General features: G+C 37.2%; 1 protein-coding gene across 5 annotated transcripts in view; it reads right to left on the bottom strand.

Annotated features, from left to right (window-relative positions):
- The window catches only part of SNX7 (sorting nexin 7), a 173555-nt gene that overhangs the window by 119922 nt on the left and 33015 nt on the right, over positions 1-20618 (bottom strand). For all 5 annotated transcript variants that reach the window (XM_069598468.1, XM_069598482.1, XM_069598459.1 and 2 more), the window contains exons 2-5: positions 12384-12566; positions 5341-5451; positions 4833-4997; positions 2467-2665 (exon numbers count right to left, since the gene is read on the bottom strand). In XM_069598468.1, the coding sequence (XP_069454569.1) occupies positions 2467-2665; positions 4833-4997; positions 5341-5451; positions 12384-12566 (658 nt within the window). The remainder of the gene's footprint in view (positions 1-2466; positions 2666-4832; positions 4998-5340; positions 5452-12383; positions 12567-20618) is intronic.

Below are 20618 nucleotides of genomic sequence, written 5' to 3'. Positions count from 1 at the left end.
AAGTCACAGAAAAAAAAAGGAATAAAAGCAAGTCAAAAGAAAAATGACTCATTATGATAAACAAATTCTTCATGATTTAAATATGAAATGCCTTATATAGCTTAGACTCCCAGAACTCAAAAACAAACAAACAAACAAACAAAAAAAACACCCCATCATTTTAAATGAAATCTTGAAAAATGGGCTTTACATTCGAAAGACCAAGAAATCCCTTAAGTTTGTGCCAGTGTGCCTCCACTCCTTGAAATTGAGAGCTCAAATTTATAAAGTCCACCACAAAAACCCAGTTTTCCTTTTGAGGATTTCACAAATATTAGAGCAGATCAGAGATTTGAAAACTAGTCCCTTGCCCCAGTAAATATAACACATAATGATGCTATTTGATATTCTGTAGAACTCTTAAATGTCAAGAGTTTCCAGGGGTTTCTTTGAATTGCCATACCACTTAACTATCCATCAAGAATTCACTTAATAGAATTGGAATCACTAAACCTAGTTAAAACAATTATCTTCTTGATTTTCTTAAAACTTCCAAATGGTAAATACAAAGACCAAGAAGGCATAAATCAAATTATTGTCAGACTTAGCCATCTAAGTTGGCAAAAACTCATCATAGAATTTATAGAATTCATAGAATCATGAAATAAAATCTAACTTGAAAATAGGAAAAGAGATCTATTTTAAATCTCTCTGCCATTGCTTGGACAGATCTAATATAGAGTTCTTGCACCTCCTCCCCCACCCCCGCCCAAGCAAATGTGGAAACCCTATTTCCTGAAACATCACTTCTTTGATTAAAATTATGGCCCATGTTGAACATTTGAGACTGACTACACCCAAAATATTAAGCTCTTTATCCCTATTATTTATAAATGGAAAAAAGAATGTGTGTGTGTGCTCAGTCATGTCTGACTCAATGCAACCCTATGGGTTGCAGCCTGCCAGGTTCCTCTGTCCATGGGATTCTCCAGGTAAGAAGGCAAGAATAGTGGGGCAGGGTGCCGTTTCCTCCTCCAGGGGATCGTCCCAACCCAGGGATCAAACCTGGGTCAGGTCTCTTACATTTCCTGCATTGGCAGGCGGGGTCTTCACGACTAGTGCCACCTGGGAAGCCCCTGTGTGCTATGTCATGTCAGTCATGTCTGACTCTACAGCCCCAGGGACCGTAGCTTTCCATGCTCCTCTGTCCATCAGATTCTCCAGGCAAGAATACTGGATTGGGTTGCCATTTTCTCCTCCAGGGGATCTTCCCAACCCAGGGATTGAACCTGCATCTCTTACGTCTCCTGCATTGGCAGGCAGGTTCTTTATCACTGGCATACCTGGGTATACTCCAATAAAAATTTTTAAAAACAAAAAAGAGAGAGGAATGCCCAGCCAGTGCCCAGGCTGGGAAACTGAAACTGTCAATGATGAATTGCTGGAGTCTCAGTGTGGACAATTCAAGGAGTTAAAAACTCCAGGGAAACTAGCCATGGGTGAAATCCCACAATATTGTGAGATTTACCTCCAAAAGCCTGCACAGTAAATATCAGGCAAAAATTACTTCTGCTTCCTGCAGGAGATGAGAAAATAAGCCATTTTGTAATAGCCAAGGTACTCTGCCTAATAGCCAGGGTTCTTTTTAACAAGGCCTCCCCTTGTGGGAAACTGGTTACCCAGAGCATAACCTGCTGGGGTATTATCAGAGGCTAACTGACCTGGTAGCTTCCCTGGTGGCTCAGTGGGCAAAGAACCTGCCTGCAATGTGGGAGACGTGGGGTCGATCCCTGGGTTGGGAAGATCCCCTGGAGGAGGGCATGGCAACCCACTCCAGTATTCTTGCCTGGAGAATCCCCATGGACTGAGGATCCTGGGGGGCTACAGTCCATGGGGTCACAAAGAGTCAGACACAACTGAGTGACTAAGCACAACTGAGCTGGAGGAAAGGAAATACTCAACTTGAGCCTCCTCTGGTCATCCTGTCTCAACTAAGAGGGGGAAGGAAAAACCCTGAACTTCTGTGAGGCTCACAGTGGTCCAAGGCACAGACTCATGAAAGCACTGAGACCTAACCACAGGTCTCCAGAACGCTTCCCCTCCCCACACCTCGCCATCACATTACTAAAGGCCTATTTACTTTTATGAGTACATCATGTCTGGCTACCATGGGCAAAAGAAAATTAAAAGACATACTAAAAGGCAAAAAACACAATTTAAATAGAGAGCAAGCATCAGAACCAGATGTGGCAGAGATGTTGGAATTAGAGCATGATTTTAAAACAACTATGATGAATATGCTAAGGGCCCTAATTAGATACAGTAAACAGCATGCAATAACAGATGGGCACTGTAAGCAGAGACAGTAATCCTAAGAATGACCAAAAAGAAATGCTAAGTTGATGCTGCCTTACCACACCAGCAAATGGAAAAAGATTCATCAGAAATGCAACAACTTTGAGATCACAGTTTAGCAGTTCTACATACCCCGTTCTTCCTTGTAGATTCTCTGAGATATTTTATCTATCAAATTTATTTTCTGGCTAAATATTTCAATGAAGTTATTCATTTCCATGAACTCCTCAGGGCGACTTTTAACTCCTCTCATTGACAATGCAACCGCTCTGACTGACTGTCCCATCCTGCTGAGTAATCCAGGCCCTTGCTTCTTGTGAGAAGAGAATTCCTAGGAATAAAAGAAAAAAAACAAAAACAAAAACAAAAAACATCAGTGATGAAGCAAACAATGATATTCTAAGATCCAACAATGAAAAAAGAAATCTAATCAGAATAAAGATGATAAAAAGGTTCCATATACATTTAGTCTCTAAGTCTCAGTCTCCTTGATAACATTCATTTCCAAAGTGCTCCTGTGAAACATGTAATCATGTTTTCTCAGAGCATGGATCCTTCAAAGAACAAGGTGTAACAGAGGGAACTGCACTTATAGAGATACTGGAGAAGATACGAAAATGATATGAGATGAAACCTGTATTTTATTAACAGGAATTTAGAAAAATGATTGAGAAAAAGATCTCTCAGAGTCTAATCTACACACTAGGAAGAAAAATTGGGAAATTGTGTTAATCCTTTAGTTATAATAATGGCTAGCATTTATTAAGAGCTTAATGTTATGGGCACTATACTTGCATTTTTTATACACATCACTCACGATAACACTATGAAACAGCTTCTATTATTACCCTCATTGTACAGAAGAAAACAGAAGCAAAGGAAGGTTAAAGAAGCTTGCTCGAGGTCCAAGAGCAATGAATTGGTGGGTAGGGATCAAAGTCCTGGCAGTCTGACCCCACGGGCTTCACTGCTAAGCACTAACTGGCTCTGCTTTCTTAAAGTCATTGGAATAGTTGGTAAATAAATTCCCTGACCATAGCTCTGCAACCAACTTAATTGGATAAACTGTTATACTGTCTCCACTGACTGGCTGTCTTTGGAGAAAGATTTTTAATAAAATATGTAATAGATGGTTCATAGTTAATTTAGGAGAGTTAGCTACAGATTTGCAAAGAGGAAATGTTATAAAAGGATACACTGCACAGAAATATCTCTTCAGAAGTATGGCCTACTCAAAAAGAACACCAAGAAGGACAAAGGATTCTGACAATGGGTATAGCACTTGCTGAAACATAGCTTTGATATAAAAGACGATCTGGAGAAAGATAATATGTTATTTAATATTTGGATAAATAGTACATAATAATATTTTTATCTGTGGATTTGGCAGTCAGCATTGTTACTGAAGAGTAACAATGTCAAAGAGTAACATAAACATTCATACAGTCCAAAAATCTATAAATAACAATGCTGACTACCAGATCTATAGATAAAAACATTATTATATATTATTTACCCAAATATTAAATAATATATTATTTTTCTAAGATCTTCTTTCTTGAAGGTCTTACCCAAAACAACATATAAACTTATTAATTTCCAAGTCAGTATGATTTTGTGTGCAAAGAATATAATAACAAATGCCACCCTTGACCAGGCAGTACATCTATTCAGGAGGTCTACGGCATCATTTGATAGAGTAAATATTATCAGAAAGAGCACAAGTCACAACTAGCAAGCTGTTACTACAACTGCTGACTGCAGAGAATGTTTCTAACAGCTTCTAAGGGTCTGGAGTCAGGCCACAAATTCTTCTCACATAAGTCACACAGGGCTTCCAGACACCAAGTACTGTCAAAGCAGAGATGAATGACTTCTTTAGCTTCAATCACTTTGGCAACAACTGAGAGACAGAAAACTCAGCACTGGTCAGTAAGTGTTTGGTATTGACTGTTTGTCCTATTTATCATCTTTCTTGGTGAATTATATCTTCATAGAAGAAAAGAAAAAAAAAAATAAAAGGAATATAAAAGGAATCTCTATTAGAAATTAGATCCTCTAAAATTAGGTAATTGAAGGAAAAGTGAGAAAATTATATTATCTATCAATCCATTTATCCATCCACCTATCAATAAAAAAACTTCTATCTTAACTTGAAAAGCCCTGACTCATTACTACTCAAAACAGTGTTACTTTAAAAATGTTTTTATATTTTCAGTATTAGCTACATGCAAGGAGTACCCCGGTGTTTTAAAAAATATATCAGCTACCAAGAGAAATATGAGGATGTATAAGTGAGAAAGGTACATGATTTTCATAATGTTCGTGTGTAGACCTGATACAGAGTTGTATCCAAAGGATATTTCTTAAATGTTTAAAACTCCATCTTATTTCAAGGTTACTACTACCTGATTTTAAAAGGTAAATAGAGGAAGCATACAACCTACTACACATACAAATACTGAAGGATTACATGAGTATAAATTAAAATTTTTTACCCAAGCTTGTGCAGTAAGAAAAATTTTAAACTCTTCATTAAATGTTAGAGTTGGATGGTCAGCGACTCGGTTCAGAAACCTGTGCAGCGCCTTCCTTCGTGTCTCAATGAAGTCATCATTAAAGCGCTCCACCATTCCTTTCACTATGAACTTTTCCGGCAATGGCTAGGGCAAGAAATAAAAAGGTGTCTGAGCATCACGTGGCATGGGGTTATAAGGAATTCCACACTTCTGCTTTCTGGAAGACTGTGTGAACATGTGATCATTTCTCATAAAACTAATTTTTCAAAATTCACAATGTTAGAGCCAAATACCAGAAAATCTTAACACATTACAATAGTTTTAAAAAACAAATCTGTACATAGATTGAAAAGTTTAAAAACAAATGTTTCCCAGATAAATGCATTGCATTGAATCAAAGGTCTGAAATTGGGTGTTAAGACATTCTAATGATTCACAAGACAAAATGGCAGCTATTCTGTGAGAAAAAAAAAAAATGTAAACGTACTGGAATAACCAGAGTTGGGTGCGCTTCTTCAAGTTTTTCTTTCAACCAAAGGAAATCTTGATAACGTCTCCTAACTTCAAATTCACTGGAGTCAAATTCCCCACGAGATGTCTGAAGAAAGTAGGAAAAAATAACAGCACATGCAATATAAGACAGAAGACATTTGCCTAATGTTATTTTAGACATTCTGAAATAAATGGGTCTCTAAGAAAAACTAACAAATTCTAATTATTCAGTGTTTGTCAGCCTGTACATTTTTTTTTCCTTTGCAGTCATCAATTCATGCAGCAGAAGAAACAAAGCAAACTTTCCAGTATTCCCAGAAAGAAAGCAAACATCATGCTCAAATTTAAAATCCAAACTGAAAAATCTGTCTCAGAGCAACCATCTGTCTTCCACAAGATTTTAACTACTATTATCTTTGGCATGACTTTCTTGCTAACAAGAAAGTGTGTTCTGACTTTAGGTTTCAAATATATTTCGTTTCTCAAGATGATCAAAATTCAGAATTTGAGGAAAGTCCTATTTTTGCAACTTGGAAAAATAACCTGAACATAACTGAGAAAAAAAAAATGTTTCCTTGGAATCTGCTCAAATGAATTGCTTTGCTAAAATTTGCTTTTAGTATTTGAAAATTCTAACATTAACCAGAGAGATTTTACCACTGTTTAAAAATGTTATTAATGGCAATTTAATGTGAAAAGCAAATCTTTCTGTCATTTCTCAAGGAATTTTGAACTATATGCCTAAACTCCTAAAAGTTAAGCAAACACATTAAAATATCTGTTCTCAACAAGCCAGAATCTATTCCAACACATACGACAAGAAGAACATGGGCACAATATCAACCTCACCTCTGTTACCTGAATTACAAGCCAATCACAAAAATAGCTTAGACAATGCACACTTGCCTCTTATGAGAAAAAAAGTCACTTAAGTAGTTTTTAAGAAAATTATACAGAAATATTGTTTGAGATTTTCCTGGAGGAATAAATATGTAATAAATAACACATCACATTATTTCACACTCACCAGAAATATCAATCACCCACACAGATGAACACAATTGTAAAATTAAGCAGTTCAAGTCAAAATAAGATGCAATCTTAATTGTCATAAAATAAGGTTCACAAAATCTACACTTGCCAAGGTTTATTCTCATAAAGTGAATGTTTAGAATATCATAAAATATATCTTAGCAAAACACTCCCTTTTTAGTGGGAAAAAGTAGAGGTAAATGAGATGCAGAAGTCTAAGGAACTACATGTTCAAAAAAAAACTACAAAATCTATTATGCAAAATGGTACAAATTGTGGAAGTGGTAAAAATAGGCCAACTAAATCTAGTGGAAACACAGTTTAACAATATATATACAAGTTGGTATGTGTACATATATATGGAAATACACACACATGCATACATACATATACACACAAAACATAAAGTAACTCGTTAAACAATACTCACTGATACCTCTTCATACCAGGTACATGTGTACAGGTTTACTACCAATTTCCAAGAAAAAATAAGTTGCCACAATTAACAATAAAAACACTCCAACACTGTGAAGTTAAAATAAGATTGAACATTACATGTTCTTAAGAATTCCCAAAACTTCAAGTTGACACAGAAGAAACATGTATAAATTTCAGCAACAGGAAGATATAAAATCAAGTCAAATAATTGGTTGCTTCTGGCCTCATCACCCTGCCAGTGACGTAAGAGTTCTCTAACATACCACAATAAAGAGAAGCAAGCAGAGGATAAGTACAAACCTTAAGGATGGTGCATTTCATTCTTCCTACTCTAAGACTTCACTGGACTTCTCAAGGGCTATAAGTTACATATTGTTTGTCCTCCAAAATAACTCTTTACAACACAAGTCCTTTCTAAGTTGGAAATCTGTCATCAAATTTTCCTATTATTTGGAAGCTTTATCTCTTTTCTAGTCTAGAAAACATTTTCCCATAGAAGGTAAACTGTAAATGGTGTTTAATTTTTCATGTCTGACCATAAGAGCCTGGGTACTTGAAGCTGAGGACTAAAAGACTATACCTCAAAATGCATTTATTTAGCAAATACTGACCTTCAGTCATGGGCAAATAGTTACTCTAAAATTTGAAGGTTTAGAAAACTATTTTTCTGAGGAAAATGAATTTAGAAAAAAAAAACATACTTTTATCACCAACTACTGACACATACTGGCAGGTATTTATGAGTCTGTCTTCATGATGAGGATGTGAGAGGACAAAGCTTTATTAAACCTCTTGAGTTCTTACTCCCACATGTCCTAAGTCAAGGCACACCTCTAGATCTCTGAAACTGAAAGTACTTCTTCAGAGCAGTTACTTCGGATATTTCAACCTGGAGAATCAGGGTAATCCCTCATAAGGGGAACAGGTGCCAGGAACGTGGGCTTCCTGGCACAATCAGCCATGGCACTATTCAGTATTCCTAAGTAGGGACTGCCAGTGTACATGTAGGCAAGAGTATGTGCATTTATCCTAATAATCTTAGTGCCCATGAATATAAATGTTTATAAAACTAAAACTTTCCCAGGGTAGCCATCCCTGAATCTCCTGATTAGATGGAGTACCTGCTGCGAAAAACAACCACCATGCTCATAAAATTCTGTACTTTTCTGTCACAATATTTATAACTATAATTAACTAATAAGACATGCAATTGTTTAATATCCATCATCAATGCCCTGCCCCCCTCGTATTGAAAATTCCACGAAGGCAGAGGGTCTGTCTCAACTGCTGGCATAGTCTCAACATACAACACGGTGCCTAAAACATAACTGGCACTCAGTAGAACTTTATTAAATATATCAGTAAATAAGTGATACTAAGTCAATAACAAAGAAAAGACTGTGTTTCCCACACAATATACATCTACTAAAAGTTTATATTTTTGTATCTGTAATACATATTTTAGTATATTTGGTACAGTTTATATACTCAGTTCAGTTCAGTTATTCAATCGTGTCCAACTCTTTGTGACCCGTGAACTGCAGCATTCCAGGCCCCCCTGTCCATGACCAACTCTTGGAGTTTACCCAAACTCATGTCCATTGAGTCGGTGATGCCATCCAACCATCTCATCCTCTGTCGTCCCTTTCTCCTCCCACTTTCAATCTTTTCCAGCATCAGGGTCTCTTCAAATGAGTCAGCTCTTCTCATGAAGTGGCCAAATATTGGAGTTTCAGCTTCAACATCAGTTCTTCCAATGAACACTAAGGACAGATCTTCTTTAGAATGGATAGGTTGGATCTCCTTGCAGTCCAAGGGACTCCCAAGAGTCTTCAACAACACCACAGTTCAAAAGCATCAGATGTTCAGTGCTCAGCTTTCATTATAGTCCAACTCTCCCATCCATACATTATTACTGGAAAAACCATAGCCTTTATTAGACGAACGTTTGTTGGCAAAGTAATGTCTCTGCTTTTTAATATGCTGTCTAGGTTGGTCATAGTTTTTATTCCAAGGAGTAAGTGTCTTTTAATTTCATGGCTGCAGTCACCATCTGCAGTGATTTTGGAGCCCAAGAATATAAAGTCAGGCACTGTTTCCATTGTTTCCGCATCTATTTGCCATGAAGTGACGGGACCAGATGCCATGATCTTAGTTTTCTGAATGTTGAGCTTTAAGCCAACTTTCTCAGTCTTCCCTTTCACTTTCATCAAGAGGCTCTTTAGTTCTTTTTCACTTTCTGCCATAAGGGTGGTGTCATCTGCATATCTAAGGTTATTGCTATTTCTCCCGGCAATCTTGATTCCAACCTGTGCTTCCTCCAGCCCACCGTTTCTCATGATGTACTCTGCATATAAGTTAAATAAGCAGGGTGACAGTATACAGCCTTGATGTACTCCTTTTCCTATTTGGAACCAGTCTGTTGTTCCCTGTCCATTTCTATCTGTTGCTTGGTGACCTGCTTACAGATTTCTCAAGAGGCAAGTCAGGTGCTCTGGTATTCCCATCTCTTGAAGAATTTTCCACAGTTTGCTGTGATCCACACAGTCAAAGGCTTTGGCATAGTCAATAAAGCAGAAATAGATGTTTTTCTGGAACTCTCTTGCTTTTTCCATGATCCAGCAGATGTTGGCAATTTGATCTCTGGTTCCTCTGCCTTTCTAAAACCAGCTTGAACATCTGGAAGTTTACAGTTCATGTATTGTTGAAGCCTGGCTTGGAGAATTTTGAGCATTACTTTGCTAGCGTGTGAGACGAGCGCAATTGTGTGGTAGTTTGAGCATTCTTTGGCATTGCCTTTTTTTGTGATTGGAATGAAAACTGACCTTTTCCAGTACTGTGGCCACTGGATGCAGTAAAAGTAACCAAATGTATAATAAAGGGACATACTTTATAACAGTTAAGCTGAAAGATAGTCTGCCACAATCACATACGGATGCACAAAAGTATAATGAAAATCTATATAGTTTGTTACTGTTGTTTAGTCATTAAGTCATGTCTGATTCTTTGTGACCCCGTGGATTGCAGCCTGTCAGGCTCCTCTGTCCATGGGATTTCCCAGGCAAGAATACTAGAGTGGGTTGCCATTTCCTTCTCCAGGGGATCTTCCTGACCCAGGGATTGAGCCTGCATCATCTGCACTACAGCCGGATTCTTCACTGCTGAGCCACCAAGGAAGCTCTCTATAATAGTATAAAAATAAACTGTCTAGATTTAAATCTTAGCTTAGCTAATGACTATGTTGTGTAACCTTTGGCGAGTTTTAAGTTTCAGTGTCCTCACCCACAAAATGGGGGTAAATCACAAGATCTAGGATTGCTGTAAGCTTCAAATCAGTTAATATTATTATGGATCAAGTGGTTAGAACATTGCCTGGCACAAAGTAGTCCCACAACAAAAGTTCGTTTAACACACTATAATAATATCACTATCACCACTACTACCTCTACTATAACAGCAGCACATTTAAAGAATGATGCAATACAGATAACTCATAAGAATTGTATGTTTATGATCAGAATGAAATCCATAGGATGGCTTATAAAGTGTCTTAATGAAAGAAATAAATGAGGGGAAAATAATTCAGTCACAAAATCTTTGCTAGAAAGGATAATGAAAATGGATGATTATGATTATAATAGCAGTAATAGGAGAAATATGGCTCTGTTCTTAGCAGTGTGCTGTATTAACACATGGAATATTCACAAAGATCCTATTAGGTTAGTATTATTATCTTATTTACAAATGAGGAAACTAAGCACACAGAGGTTAATTAAATAGCAAGGAAAGGGAGCAACAAAGATTCTACTTCAAGCTGTTTTGCTCTGCAGCCTTTTGACAGGACTCTGACACTATAAATTTCTTCACTCACCCACTCACCAAAAGGTTAAATGACTTAGAAGTTATATCCGAAGGATTGTGTTCAGAATTATGGATAATTTAAGATACAATTACCTACCTTGAGAAGCTCACAGACTCATTGGGAATAAATAAAAAACACACGTAGTTACTGACATACACACAGGTAGGTAACAAATACTGAATACTTATCATGTGTCAGGTACCCTGTTAAGTGTTTTACATTGATTACCCATCCTAAATTAATTCTTACAGCAACTGTACAAAACCAGGTCCTATTTTCAGTTCAGTTTTAAAGATTTAAAAAAAAAAAACACCTGAGGCTTAGAAGGATTAAGCATAGGCTTTTAATTTCTTTGCTGCACTGTCATATCTCATTTTCTTTAGGAGTTCAGTTAGAACAGTGTGAGCAAACAGTAGAAAAAGGATTTTTAGCTTGTGGGAGCAGAGGAGGTAAGCATCATTTCGAATTGCATCTTGAAAAATAAACAGTAGTTCTTCTGCCTGAGAGTGGGAAGGGCATACCAGACAGAAAAAGCAGCGTATGCAAACTTATGAAAGCAAGAAATGCCCTAGAATATTCAGATAAAAGAGGCAGTTCTATGCGAGTGAAGAGCGGGGGTATTAAAAGTAGGCAGTAAGAGGCAAGTCGTGTACAGTAGACTGGCTCCAGACTGAGAGAGTCTCTGAATGTCATACAAAGGAGTCTGCACCTTGTTCTGTAGGAAATGAGGAGTCAGGCAGGATTTTTAAGAATCTGAGTGAGGAGCTGAGATACACACATCTTAGTGGAACATAATTAGCAGGCTGTACTGAAGGAAGTGCTTGTATGTGGAGAGTCCAAAAGATTTTCAGCTACAAAAGGGATGCACTTCCAGAGTCAGAGAGTAAGAATTCACAAACAAAATGTTATAACTTATAAACAGAATTCTTAAAGGCTGCTGTTACACAAAGATTATCATCATAGAAAGGATTATACTATTTGGCTGTTTTGTTAGTGTAAGCTGTCATTTTACAGAGCCTTGTCTGAGGATTAAGGAGACCTGGGTTCCAGATCTGTTCTGCCTTTGCATCACTAAACAACTAAAAGCATCTCATATATGAGATAAAGAGATAGCGTAACCATTTGCTTTTTTTTTCTTTTCTTTTTGGCTTTGCTGGGTCTTTGCTGTGGTGCACAGGCTCTCTAGTTGCAGTGCATTGGCCCAGGTGCCCCACGGCATGTGGGATCCTAGTTCCCTGGATTGAACCCATGTCCCTCTGCATTGGAAGGTGGTTTCTTAACCATTGCACCACCAGGGAAATCCTATCATGCGCTCTTATTTGGAAAACAAATGAAAAAAATTTTTTTAATCTTCAGAAAAAATGTGAATACAAAATACTGTATTATGTTTTCAACCAGTTGTTTTCTTTATTAGCAAAACTTCTTTCCCAGATATGTTTCTTTATAATCTTTAAACTAAAACATGAAAGTCTTCCTATTATAAGAAGCACAACTGCTAACAGACAAGTGACTGGTACTCAAGTCAATCCAAATTCATACAGGACAAGTGAAGAATAGATAAGATGCAATGTCTTATTCAAAATGGCTGAAAGACCAGCACTTAATTCTGCTAAAATTCTCTAACTTGAGTGTCAAAGTGAACAAAAAGTAGTTCCAAAAGTTCAAAGAAGCAACTGCAGTCAAGAAAATGTTCATTAAATACTTACCTTAGTAATAATCCTATAAGTAATAAAAGTTTCAATTGTAGTAACATGGCTTTCAGGTTCATCAACCGTAATAAAAAGATCTTTCAAATCTGGCTCATCTTCAAACTTGACTTGGTTTATCATTGATAAAGGGGATGTCGGCATCAGAGGGCTGAAGGAATTCATGTCCATCAATGAGGCATCCTATGAATAAAACATTCAAAAATTAAAGTTTAGGTGGAAAAGAGTTAAAATTCTCTTTTTCTTAGCTACCAGAAATACTAGTCAAATATGTCCAGAACAAAAAGGATAACTGGACACTTGCTTAAATAAAGTATGTAGAAGTATATGTTTATTTGTGTTTCTTCACAAAATCCCACATTAAAAATGACAGTAAAGAAACAAACAAAAACAAGATAAAAATCATAAAAAGGTACAAACCGTCAAAGTAAAAAAAAAATAGGCTAAGCACGAAGTAGCCATCATAGTCAACAAGAGTCCGAAATACAGTACTTGGATGCAATCTCAAAAATGACAGAATGATCTCTGTTCGTATCCAAAGCAAACCATTCATTATCACGGAAATCCAAGTCTATGTTCCAACCAGTAATGCTGAAGAAGCTGAAGTTGAACAGTTCTATGCAGACCTACAAGACCTTCTAGAACTAACACCCAAGACAGATGTCCTTTTCATTATAGGGGACTGGAATGCAAAAGTAAGAAGTCAAGAGATACCTGGAGTAACAGGCAAATTTGGCCTTGGAGTACAGAATGAAACAGGGCAAAAGCTAACAGGGTTCTGTGAAGAGAACTCACTGGTCGTACCAAACACCCTCTTTCAACAACACAAGAAAAGACTCTACACATGAACATCACCAGATGGTTGACACCGAAATCAGATTGATTATATTCTTTGCAGCCAAAGATGAAGAAGCTCTATACAGTCAGCAAAAACAAGACCGGGAATTGACTGTGGCTCAGATCTTAAACTACTTATTGCCAAATTCAGACTTAAATTGAAGAAAGTGGGGAAAACTACTAGACCATTCATGTATGACCTAAATCAAATCCCTTATGACTATACAGTAGAAGTGAGAAATAGATTTAAGGGACTAGATCTGATAGACAGAGTGCCTGATGAACTATGGAAGGAAGTTTGTGACACTGTACAGGAGACAGGAATCAAGCCATCCACAAGAAAAAGAAATGCAAAAAAGCAAAATGGCTGTCTGAGGAGTACTAACAAATAGCTGTGAAAAGAAAGTAAGCAAAAAGCAGAGAAAGGGAAAGATATACCCAGAGAATAGCAAGGAGAGATAAGAAAGCCTTCCTCAGCGATCAATGCAAAGAAATAGAGGAAAACAATAGAATGGGAAAGACTAGAGATCTCTTTAAGAAAATTAGAGATACCAAGGGAACATTTTATGCAAAGATGGGCTCAATAAAGGACAGAAATACTAGGGACCTAACAGAAACAGAAGATATTAAGAACAGGTGGCAAGAATACACAGAAGAACTGTACAAAAAAGATCTTAATGACCCAGATAATCACGATGGTGTGATCACTAACTTAGAGTCAGACATCCTGGAATGTGAAGTCAAGAGGGCCTTAGGAAGTATCACTACGAACAAAGCTAGTGGAGGTAATGGAATTCCAGTTGAGCTCTTTCAAATCCTGAAAGATGATGCTGTGAAAGTGCTGCACTCAATATGCCAGCAAATTTGGACTGGAAAAGATCAGTTTTCATTCCAATCCCAAAGAAAGGCAATGCCAAAGAATACTCAAACTACTGCACAATTGCACTCATCTCACATGCTAGCAAAGTAATGCTCAAAATTTTCCAAGCCAGGCTTCAGCAATACATGAACCATGAACTTCCAGATGTTCAAGCTGGTTTTAGAAAAGGCAGAGGAACCAGAGATCAAATTGCCAACATCTGCTGGATCATGGAAAAAGCAAGAGCGTTCCAGAAAAACATCTACTTCTACTTTATTGACTATGCCAAAGCCTTTGACTATGTGGATCACAATAGTGATCTCTTAAAGAGATGGCGATTGCATCCCACTCCAGTACTCTTGCCTGGAAAATCCCATGGATGGAAAAGCCTGGTAGGCTACAGTCCATGGGGTCGCAAAGAGTCGGACACAACTGATCAACTTCACTTTCACTTTTCATTTTCATGCACTGGAGAAGGAAATGGCAATCCACTCCAGCGTTCTTGCCTGGAGAATCCCAGGGACGGTGGAGCCTGGTGGGCTGCTGTCTATGGGGTCGCGCAGAGTCAGACACAACTGAAGCGACTTAGCAGTAGCAGCAAAGAGATGGGAATACCAGAGCACCTGACCTGCCTCTTGAGAAATCTGTATTCAGGTCAGGAAGCAACAGTTAGAACTGAACATGGAACAACAGACTGGTTCCAAATAGGAAACGGAATACATCAAGGCTGTATATTGTCACCCTGCTTATTTAACTTATATGCAGAGCACATCATGAGAAACACTGGGCTGGATGAAGCACAGGCTGGAATCAAGACTGCCAGGAGAAATATCAATAACCTCAGATATGCAGATGACACCACCCTTATGGCAGAAAGTGAAGAAGAACTAAAGAGCCTCTTGATGAAAGTGAAAGAGAAGAATGAAAAATTTGGCTCAAAGTTCAACATTCAGAAAACTAAGATCATGGCATCTGGTCCCATCACTTCATGGCAAATGGATGGAGAAACAGTGGAAACAGTGGCTGACTTTATTTTGGGGGGCTCCAAAATCACTGCAGATAGTGATTGCAGGCATGAAATTAAAAGATGAGTACTCCTTGGAAGAAAAGTTATGCCAAACCTATACAGCTTATTAAAAAGCAGAGACATTTCTTTGCCAACAAAGGTCTAGCTGGTCAAGGCTACGGTTTTTCCAGTAGTCATGTATGGATGTGAAAGTTGGACTATAAAGAAAGCTGAGTGCCGAAGAATTGATGGTTTTGAACTGTGGTGTTGGAGAAGACTTTTGAGAGTCCCTTGGACTGCAAGGAGATCCAACCAGTCCATTCTAAAAGAGAGCAGTCCTTGGTGTTCATTGGAAGGAATGATGCTGAAGGTGAAACTCCAATACTTCGGCCACCTCATACAAAGAGCTGACTCATTGGAAAAGACCCTGATTCTGGGAAAGATTGAGGGCAGGAGGAGAAGGGGACGACAGAGGATGAGATGGTTGGACGGCATCACCAACTCCATGGACATGGTTTTGGGTGGACTCTGGGAGTTAGTGATGGACAAGGAGGCCTGGCGTGCTGTAGTTCATGGGGTCGCAAAGAGTCGGATACGTCTGAGCAACTGAACTGAACTGAACTGAACTGAAGCAGGAAGTAAACTATCTTTTGGAAACTGGAAGTCTGATGGTTGAGTGGTAACTGAAAAGCTACCACTAAAAAAAAAAGCTAAAGTAAGCCTAGGACAGGATGGTTAACTGGGAAGAAGAAGGCACACTGAGACGGAGGATCACAGAGAGACTCAAGAAGCAAAATTTCCAGAAACCTGTAGACACAGAATGCTGGTAGAGTTTAATGAGGGGACTGGTTGAAAAGCTCATAAAACAAAAGAGAGTTGGTACCTCAGATTCCCTGACATACCCCATGCAATCAGGTGACTTTTCTTTCCCAGTTTTGCAGAAAACTTGAAATTTACTGGAGTGCCTCTGAATTCAAGGACACAGGTAGGGTGGAGGGAGAGACAGGCCCTGTGAAAATACAGATATCAAGGGAAAGTCCTACATACTAGATGGAAAGATATCCTGTCCTTTCCCATCATTTGGCCCCAAGAAAGTGGCAGCAAGATGGAAAACTACACGTAATAGTTGGAGACTTCCTCTCTTAGCTGACCATTCCAAGAAAAATCTGACAGCTGCAGTGCCCTGGGGAATCAGCCAAGCCTCTGCACACTAACCCTACAGGGAAGGCCCTTCCTGGCCAAACACTGACTGTCTACGTGGCTTTTCATTACCTGGTGCAGGAGCCACCAAACATCTCAACATGTGGGAAGGCTCTGAGGGGAAAGATTCACCAACAAAGAGAATATGACAGGCAGACAGAATAGAGAATAGAATGCTTACCAAGAAAGGAAAGCATGAGAGACAAGAATGATATCAAATTCATAAATGAAAACAGGTGTTAAATTTTTTAAGAATTCAGAGAACAGCAGAGAAACCAAAAAAAAAAAAAAAAGAGGCTCATGAAAGCTGAAATATGACGAAAGGATAAAAACTCAACAGAAAGCTCCAAGGATAGAACTAAGGAACTAAGCTGGACCAAAAGAACATGAGAAAGAAAAGAAGATATTTTTAAAAATTAAAGGATCCCGGTTGACAGACCCTGAGTGAAAATAATTCCAGAAAATGAAGAAGGTAAATCCAAACTGAAATATTTCCAGATTGACAGAGTCTATCAGACCTCCTCAAAATGAACAAGACCAGTGGCGGGGTGGGGAATACTCCCACAAGCTTCCATTACCACGACATTTCATAATCGTAGAGGTTTTTTAATTCCTAAAAGCTTAGGAAAAAATTTAGGAAAGCCTAAATTCCAGAGAGAATATAAACAGGCAAAATACAACAGGAATATCAGGAATCAGAATGCCTTCAGATTTCTCAAAATGATAATAAATTAGTATCTTCAAAAATTTTAGAGGAAAATATTTTCTACCGAGAACTATTTATAGCCAGACAAACAGTCATTCAAGTATACGGGAAAAATAAAGCCATTTCAGATATGAAAGATTTCAAAATCTGACTTCCCATGCATCCATTCTTTGGAGGACTTCACTTTTCCAAAATAAGGGCATATACCAAGAAAGAAGAAATAGGATCTAAAAGCAGGAGATTCAACAGAGAAGGGAATTAAAGGAAATTCCTTGGATGACAGTGGAAGAATGTTTCAGGTTGACAGCTCTGCAGCAGACAGAGAACAACCTATACAGAGAGGAGCTGAAAGACTTCAGGGAGGCAAGGTTATACAGAGGAAATGATAAGAGAAGGAGGAAGGAAAGAGAAAGAGCAAAGTAAGCAGGGAAAGAGAAAGAGGAAAAGAAGGAAAGAAGGAGACTGACAATATCTGATACATCTAAGCATATGAAAGTAAGCGTGCCATGTTAGACTTTGTAAATGCATTAAGATTTATGCAAAAAAAAGTGAAAGGAAGAGAAAGCAAGACAGGGAGAAAGGGAGGGCCTTAAAAAATGAATGAATGAATGAATGGTGAACTCTAAGGAAAACAAAAAGTACAAGAATGAAAATGTAATCACAGGTCATCACATCCCTTGACTGTGAATAAAAATAAATTGTTCTTAATCCCAAATTTAACTAAAAATGGTGCTATAGTTAGGTTAAGATAATAGGAAGAAAAACATTAGTATGTCTGAGAGGAGGAGACATGCTAATACCATGATGGAAAAAAAAGACGAACCATTCCAGACTGCTGATGACCACCTAAGAGACAACCAGCACGCAACACGTGATCTTAGACTGTATTCTGTACCAAAGGAGGAGAACCTTTGAGAACCTTTGTTTTTTTTTCTCTCTAAGAGATATCTTTGGTACAACTGGAAAATTTTGAAAGGGTCTGCGGATTAGAATATGTTAATAGTATTATGTCAATGTTAATTTCCTGATTAAGATATTTACACTGTAATTATGTAGGAGAGTATCCTTGTTTTCAAAAATACACAGAGATTTAATTATGAGAAATAAAATATGTTTCCAATTTACTCAATTTACAGAGAGGCAGAAAGCAAATCCGGCAGACCTAGATTCTTTGTGGCATTCTTGCAAGACTTCAAGTCTGAAATTATTTCAAAATTTAAAAATATATTCATAGTTTTCAAAAGTCAAGTTATTCAACAAGGCTTAAAATAAAATGAAACAAATTAAAAATAAAAATGCAGCATCCCATGTTCCGGTATTAGTATTATCAGTTCATACTCCTTAGAAGTAAATTCAGAACTCTTAACTATATTTGTTCCTTGTTACATGCTTTATTTCAAAATAACACATATACTCTTTTCCTAATTTTTCAATTTTGATATTATCAGTAGATTTCCTACTAAGGAGGATAAAGAGTATTTATTTAGCCAATTAATTATGAGTATAGACTCAGAGACCTATTTTACTCAATGGGTTATAATTCATTAATATAATTCATTTTGATGTTCTAAGTGTCCAAAACTTGCCTAGTAGGAGTCCCTTAAAACTGGCATCTGTGTGTTTTTGATGTCTTCATTACTCCTTAAGCACTTCATTTTCAGGCATATCAAGATATTTCAGATTTACTTTATACTTATTTTCCCCGCCCCCAGTCATGGAATCAGACATTTATCCAAAGAGCTCTGGTTCCTTTAAGAGAAGAATGGTATTTACAATATAAGATATAAATGTATGAAAACATATGCATCTTAGGCATGATTTAGACCAAAGAATAGAAAACAAATCACAGTTGGGTTGATCAGACACACAAAAAACACGGAGATAATAAATTTCTTGCAACAAAAGTTCAGTGAGATAAATTACAGTATATCCCTAGGACAGAATACAATAAAGTCTATCCATATAATAGAATACAGTAAAGTGATTAATGTATTAGAAGAATATACAGAAACTTGGGAAAAGGTTCACAGTGTGTTATTAAGAGAAAACAGCAGCTTATAAAATTTATCTTTAACTAGATTCTTATGCATGCATGTGTGCTTGTGTGTTTATGACAGAGGGGTTCCAGAGGGTATGAGAGAAAAAGTAACAAAGAGCGACTCATAATATGTATATGCTCGTGAACTTGGAAGTTATACCAAAAAGTTAACAGACGTTATCTCAAGTATCAGGATTCCTCTTGAGTTTAATATTTTCCTGTCTGAGTTTCTGTGTTTACAAATATTCTAAAATAAATGTGTATTATTTTGCAGAAAGATTTTTAATTGTTTATAGTCAACACTGTATCTAGTGTGTTCATAAACAGTAAGAACCACTGTAATAAGTTAAAAGAGTATCTAGGGCCATTTTGGCGGAAGACCTTGGATTACACATTTGATTGTTTTTTCTCTGAACTCATCAAAGTTATATAGTTAAAAAGGAAACTTAAAAATATGCCCGGAATCACAAGAAAATGGGATTGTCAAAATTATGGGATGCTAACACAATGGAATACTAAGCAGTTATTACAACAGAATTTAGAGGTTCCAAATAAACATGCAGCCAGCAAGTACAAAAATCTCTCTCAATATTCATTTCATATAAATAATAGTTTTCTAAGCTGACAAATTTTAATTTGATGGGCAAATGTGCTTTCAATTTCACTGACAGTGCACACAACCATGTGCTCTGGCGTTCTTTGTAGTCACCCTCTTGACTTACCACAACCCACTTCTTTTACCTACTACATAATTTAGCATTCTATTTCTTCTGCTTAAAATGCATCCTTTTGTAGAGTGGGAAAGATCTGCATGAATTTACAAAGGCTCACAATTCCAATGAGTGTAGTGTGGTGTCATAAAAATATGCTTCAATATCTAGCAAAGGAAGAAAATTACAGGCTGAAATTTAGCAACCTCCAAGATTTCAGCAGAAAGATTCAAATTACTATGAATCACTCAGAAACATTCTTAAAACCTCAATAAAACTGACTATTCAAAGAGTTTTATATTTACTTCAAAGAAAAAGGAAAAGAAAATACACTGATGATATTTAAAAGATTTACATTTGGACATGAATAAGTGAAGAAAATAAGTGCTTGAGAAGATCCAAAGAAGAAATTAACCAAAAAAAAAACTCCATTTAACCTTTTGTGGTTGATCCTTTTCAGGAGAAATGGATCGTTAAAATTTGTTCTTTCCAAACAAAGGTCTCACCTCCAAGACAATGGAGGCCTCTTTCTCCTGCTAGTTCTCTCTCTTCCTTCCCTTGCCCTCAACTTCATTTATACATTTGTTCATTCTTTTATTTGGTTATATGTCCACTATCTTATGATATTTCAGACAGTGAAAATACATCTTTTCATTTTTTTTTCCCCTTCAAGAGATTAAAGCAGAGGGGAAATTATTTGCATGCTTAAACTTCTTAAATAACCCTGAATACTTATAGCTAGCATAGTGAACACACACACACACACTGAGGCATGCACCAAATCATCTAGGGATGGTTTAAGGCTAAAATCTAAATATGCATAATAGAGAAGTAAGTCACATTGTTGCAGGAAGTCATTGTCTTATTTTCTCTCTCTTT

This window comes from Ovis canadensis, chromosome 1 (assembly GCF_042477335.2).
Source record: "Ovis canadensis isolate MfBH-ARS-UI-01 breed Bighorn chromosome 1, ARS-UI_OviCan_v2, whole genome shotgun sequence".
In the NCBI taxonomy this organism is placed as follows: Eukaryota; Metazoa; Chordata; class Mammalia; order Artiodactyla; family Bovidae; genus Ovis; species Ovis canadensis.
The sequence above is the reverse complement of the archived record's forward strand: the minus strand, read 5'-3'. Positions and strand labels throughout refer to the sequence as shown.